Source organism: Hibiscus syriacus, unplaced genomic scaffold, assembly GCF_006381635.1.
Source record: "Hibiscus syriacus cultivar Baekdansim isolate YM2019G1 unplaced genomic scaffold, ASM638163v2 tig00110597_pilon, whole genome shotgun sequence".
NCBI lineage: Eukaryota > Viridiplantae > Streptophyta > Magnoliopsida > Malvales > Malvaceae > Hibiscus > Hibiscus syriacus.
In genome coordinates this window covers 7,516,802-7,521,656 of record NW_024062795.1, presented here as the reverse complement: position 1 = coordinate 7,521,656, position 4,855 = coordinate 7,516,802, and the positions used below count along the sequence as shown (strand labels likewise).

The 4,855-nt window shown below is 38.8% G+C and overlaps 1 protein-coding gene across 1 annotated transcript; it reads right to left on the bottom strand.

Moving 5' to 3' along the window:
* Positions 1-837: 837 nt before the first annotated feature.
* LOC120133999 (endoglucanase 8-like) lies at positions 838-4,408 on the bottom strand. Its single transcript, XM_039150482.1, has 7 exons — positions 4,183-4,408; positions 3,682-4,089; positions 3,211-3,303; positions 2,962-3,123; positions 1,880-1,991; positions 1,540-1,703; positions 838-1,320 (listed from the first exon to the last, which is right to left on the bottom strand). Exons 1-7 carry the CDS (start codon positions 4,405-4,407, stop codon positions 997-999), a joined length of 1,488 nt encoding a protein of 495 aa, XP_039006413.1. The 5' UTR covers position 4,408; the 3' UTR covers positions 838-996.
* Positions 4,409-4,855: the final 447 nt, after the last annotated feature.

Below are 4,855 nucleotides of genomic sequence, written 5' to 3'. Positions count from 1 at the left end.
GAGTTGGTGGTTGTTACTCTTGGTATAATAAACCATTTGATTAATCTTAATTTTTATTTTATTTTTTTGTTAATGATGAAATTTATTAGTTGATGTCACTAATCTTGTGGGATTTACATGTGCAGGTTGGCATGAAATGTGGAGAAGAACCCAGGGTTGGCGATGGCTCCACCGGTTGAACAAATAGATGTTGACGACGCGATTGTTACATTAATGTCAACTTTCTATTCAGTGTATTATTCAACGTCGGTTTGTATTTTTAGTTTGATGATATTGTATGTTTCTACTGAAGTTATATCTCCTTAATCATATACCAAGAATATATACATTTACTGCAACATTAAGATTAAAACCAAGTATGCAAAATTTGCAGTGTCCCCTTTAGAACTAGTTATTAACAAATCATGAATGCCTTCAGTTTCTTCAACCCATTTTGGTAAATGTCTCTGTTTTTCATAAACAGAACCCCCAAAGAGAGCTCGAAAAATCAATGGAAGTTGCCTGCGTTTAAACTTGGAAGATGCAAAGTATGGAAATTCATTTATTTTGCAGATTAAAGATGCACATGTGATAATGATAATTAGTGACTATGATAACTGTTATGGTGACACTATTGTCAAGAACACTTATCATTGTCCTGAACGTGATAAAGATGGTAAACCCTGTCAAAATCTGATGTGCAATGGTACTACCTAATATGTTAAACACTTATAATTACCGACTATGATAACTGTTGAAAGGGATGATTTGATATTTGGGCAAATATAGAACTCTTTGTTTTAATCTAAACGTACTTTGAAACTTGACAATGATATTTGAGCTTTGCCCACAAAAGAAGAAGAAAAAAAGATGCAATCTTTATAGTGTACAACTTCAACTTTCTTCGTTAATTGGGAACAATGGGAATCTTTTAATTTCACAATAATAGGGCAGGGTGACCATTTTCGCACACCACTTCCAATTCATCATCATCCGTTGCTTGGGAGGGGGAACAATTCAAGGGTGCGCTGAAAAGAATGCCAAGAGCCCCACAAGCGGCGCATTGATGTACGTTGTGGGTTCCGACTCTTGAAAATAAGGTCTCGAATCCGGAAAAGCATCCGACACATTAGGTCCACCCACCACTGCTCCCACCAATAAATTCGGGTTCGGATTAGGAGTCAAGAAATATCGAGATCCCGCTTTACAGCTGATGCGAGATGGGTGTGCCGCCACCGACGGCAACGAGCTGCCCCTGTGATGAATCCTCCGAGGGAAGCGTGAACCGTACCCAACCATGTAGGACATCCCTAGTGGATTATCTCCAAGAATGTAGTTCACCTAACATTCCCACCATTATCATGAATTATTAATTCTATAGTGATCATGCAAATCAAACATTCCTATATCAGAGATGGTAACATAGTGAATATTTATCATAAAGACAAAACCTAGCCGTTGATTTTGTCTGGTTTAGGATATGGTCCCCTTGATTTTAATGACGTATACAACTAAATAATATATATAAGAAAACAAGAATGTAATAACTGATAATATTACCTGGCGTTTTGCCAACTGTTTGAGAAGGGCAGGGGAGGCTGATCTTTCACCACATGGCACCACCTTGTTAGCGTGGCTTAGATAATTAGAATAGGCTAGCAGTAGGAAAGACAGGGACGTTACATGCTGCATGTTACTTCCCCCAGGTTTGAAGATCAGCCCACCTTTTTTCATCAAAAAGGGAAAAAGGATTAGTTTCTTAATTCGTAATTAGCAGAAAAACACCTGGATTAAGAAATTGCTTAGCATGCAATTACAAATCTAATCATTTGCTTTTCTTTTTCTATTATCATTGTCATCGAATGCTTAATGTGCGAAGAAAGAAACCATTGTTTTTTACCAGGAGAGTATTGAACTTGAGGATGAGAAACTCCAGGCAATAAAGAACAAATGAAACCATCAGCATTTTGCTTGAAAGACTCGAAATATTCAGCTTTTCCCATCAGCACTTCCTGCATCATAGGTAATAGTAATATATTAACAACTTGAACCCATAAATTCAGAGTTCATGCACATTAAAGGAAGCGAATTAAATCCATGGATACGACGAAACCATGTAAGCTATGTATATATACATATAGGAGTCCTCAAGTTTCGAGAATAGTTAAATATCAAAGATAATAGGGTTACTATGGTAGGGAACCGTTGCCCCAGACTTTAGGCACATGCATGTAGCAGTAGTTTACTGATTGTGGACCCACTGATAAAAAAACAGATCTCTAAAACTAAGATGCCACCTCCAGTTCGGCACAAAGCTTAGGTTTATAATTGAAGGAACAAAGTACAGCACCATACCAACCTTGAACCCACTCCATCAAAAACACAGATTTATGTTTATTTTTTTAGTGCTTAAAGAAGAATACCATCATGTGCAATGATCATACACCCTTTCCTCCCCCCATCTAGCTGTACGGTCATTACTCTTTATCTTGTACACTTTTTTATGTTAGAAAGTATGGCAATCTAACCAGTAACTTGTCTTTGGTTAAAAATCAGGGAAAAATAAGATCTAACCTTTCCTTTCTCGTGACCATGATAAATAAGTCAAAGATGACATCTTGCAAACTGTTTTCAGTTGTTCTACAAGTCTTTGAAAAAAGGGACTTCATTAATAGGGTTGGAAAATTAGGAAGAAGGTGAGGTCCACCAAGAGGAAATGATCAAAGTTATTCCAAGCCACGTGACACTGAGCCAGATTTTCCATATACTTTTCTTAGAAGAAAATAGTATTAATATTCTTACATTCCCCAACAAAGAACACAGGACAAGAAGAATAAGAACACTGCACTAGAGAAGCATTATAATACTAAATAAATCAAATAAAAAGTGATAAGCACACAAGCATATGTAATCCGGGGATAATTAAAACATAAACAGATATATAATCAAGGGATTAATTAACAGGGGGAGACTATTGTTTACCTTGGAAATGAGGACGTTAATCCCAGCATGCTTGTTGTCCCAACCAAACTCATTAATGGTATCTCCGGCTCTCAAGACGACCTCGTTTTTCACTATGTATTCTCGGAATCCGCGCCTCCTTGAGGCCTTGTGCAACCAAGCAGCTGCCCAAAGCAATTCGTCCTTACAAAAATATTTTTTAGTATACTACCATATTTGCATCATAATCCGACGGTTCATATTAAATGAGAAAAAGAAGATCAATCTCACCTGATAACCATTCACGTCGCAGTAAAAAGGGCAAACTGCAGCGTGCAGGCTGCTGCTATAGGCACCCCGGTGTTGGTCAGCAAAGTTGAACACCTGCAGTCAAATTCCATTTTCACCCGCTTAACGGTCATATCTCCATATTTTTAGTATAAAACAACTGAAATTTAATTTTCACTATATCCACCAAACAAATTGCTATTCATTCATTAATACACTCAAAATTCGAACATTAAACTTTAAAAAACAAAATAGTGAAAATAATAACTACGAAAGGGGAAAAAATACGTTCTCGGCCCGTGATTCCAGAGTACATTACCAACTTACAATACGGAAAGGTAAGAAAAAAAAATTCTCGTTTTAAAGGCGACTAGGTTAAAAGAACTTTATTTTTACTGTGGACTCTTCTAAAGTTAACAATTATAGTAAAAGTAATAAAATATATAGTCGTTATGGTGAGTGACAGTGACGTACCCTGACGGCTCGGTTGAGGAGCAACCTGGAGTAAGCGGGGTCACGTGACCTGAACACAATGGAAGCGGCTGCCAATGCAGCGGCGGTTTCGCCAGCCACATCCGAACCAGGATGCGCATTATCGATTTTGTACACCGTACGTAGCGTGTCCATATCCTCCGGCCTCTCCCAGCAGTTATGGTCTGAGTACGCATTTCCGACTTGTACGTACACCACTCCAGGCTTCGACGTTGCTTTCAACAGATAATCCGTCGACCACTTCACGGCTTTAACGGCGTTCTTTAACTCCGGCCCCATGTTCCTCCCGAAATCTATGATACTCCAAGCTAATAGTGTCGTCGTAAAGGCCATTGGGAAACCGAACTTCACGTTATCTCCGGCGTCGTAATAACCTCCCGTTAAGTCCACCTGGAAAAAAAAGAAAAAAATAAAACACAATTAACGATTTAACTTATACATTGTCAAAAAGGAGAATGTACAATGCCGGAAGTGAGCACGTACGCCAGCAGCAGAACCGTCGCGCAATGCGGAGTCGCGACGCCATTTGACTCGTTGATCCGGTGGAAGTCTGCCGGATCGTTGTCCTTCGAAAAAGAGAATGCTCTTTCGGAGGGCATCACGGTAATCGTGTCCGGCCGCAGTTGGAGTAGCAAAGAGGAGTAAAGCAAACGAAAAGGCGAAAATCGCCGGGAAAATCATCGGAATGGAGAACGATTTTTGCGCCATTAGTTACTTGTTGACTCACCTTAACTAGTTCTGCTAAGGAAAGAGTCTGGGCAACGTGATTTTTTTATACTAAAAAGTGTCATTGGATACCAGAGAACAGGCCATTGGGGATGTGCCACGTGGAGAGAATAATGGAGGGCACATGTGGACACCGCCTTATTAATGTTTGACACGTGGAAAGAGGTAAGAAATGTGGGCCCATTGAATGAAAGATCAACGGTTTGAAAACGGAGAAACGTGATGGGATCGTTGTGGAACGTCTGATGTATCGACAAATATGATGATTTGGGCATGTGAGTTACGGTTGGCCGCTGGCAGCGGCAGGCAGTTAGCAAAGGTAGTATAACAAACAATATAAAAAATTAAAATTTAGTCTAGTAGTAAAGTGTTTGATAGTAATAAAAAAAGTTATTTTATATAATTTATATTCACTAATTGAGATTTAATT

Coding starts and splice junctions, on each gene's coding strand:
- LOC120133999 (XM_039150482.1), bottom strand. CDS start 4,407: ATGGCGCAAAAATCGTTCTCCATTCCGATGATTTTCCCGGCGATTTTC. Junction 1,704..1,879: donor TCAAGTTCAATACTCTCCTG/GTAAAAAACAAT, acceptor TGATGAAAAAAG/GTGGGCTGATCTTCAAACCT. Junction 1,321..1,539: donor AACAGTTGGCAAAACGCCAG/GTAATATTATCA, acceptor TGGGAATGTTAG/GTGAACTACATTCTTGGAGA.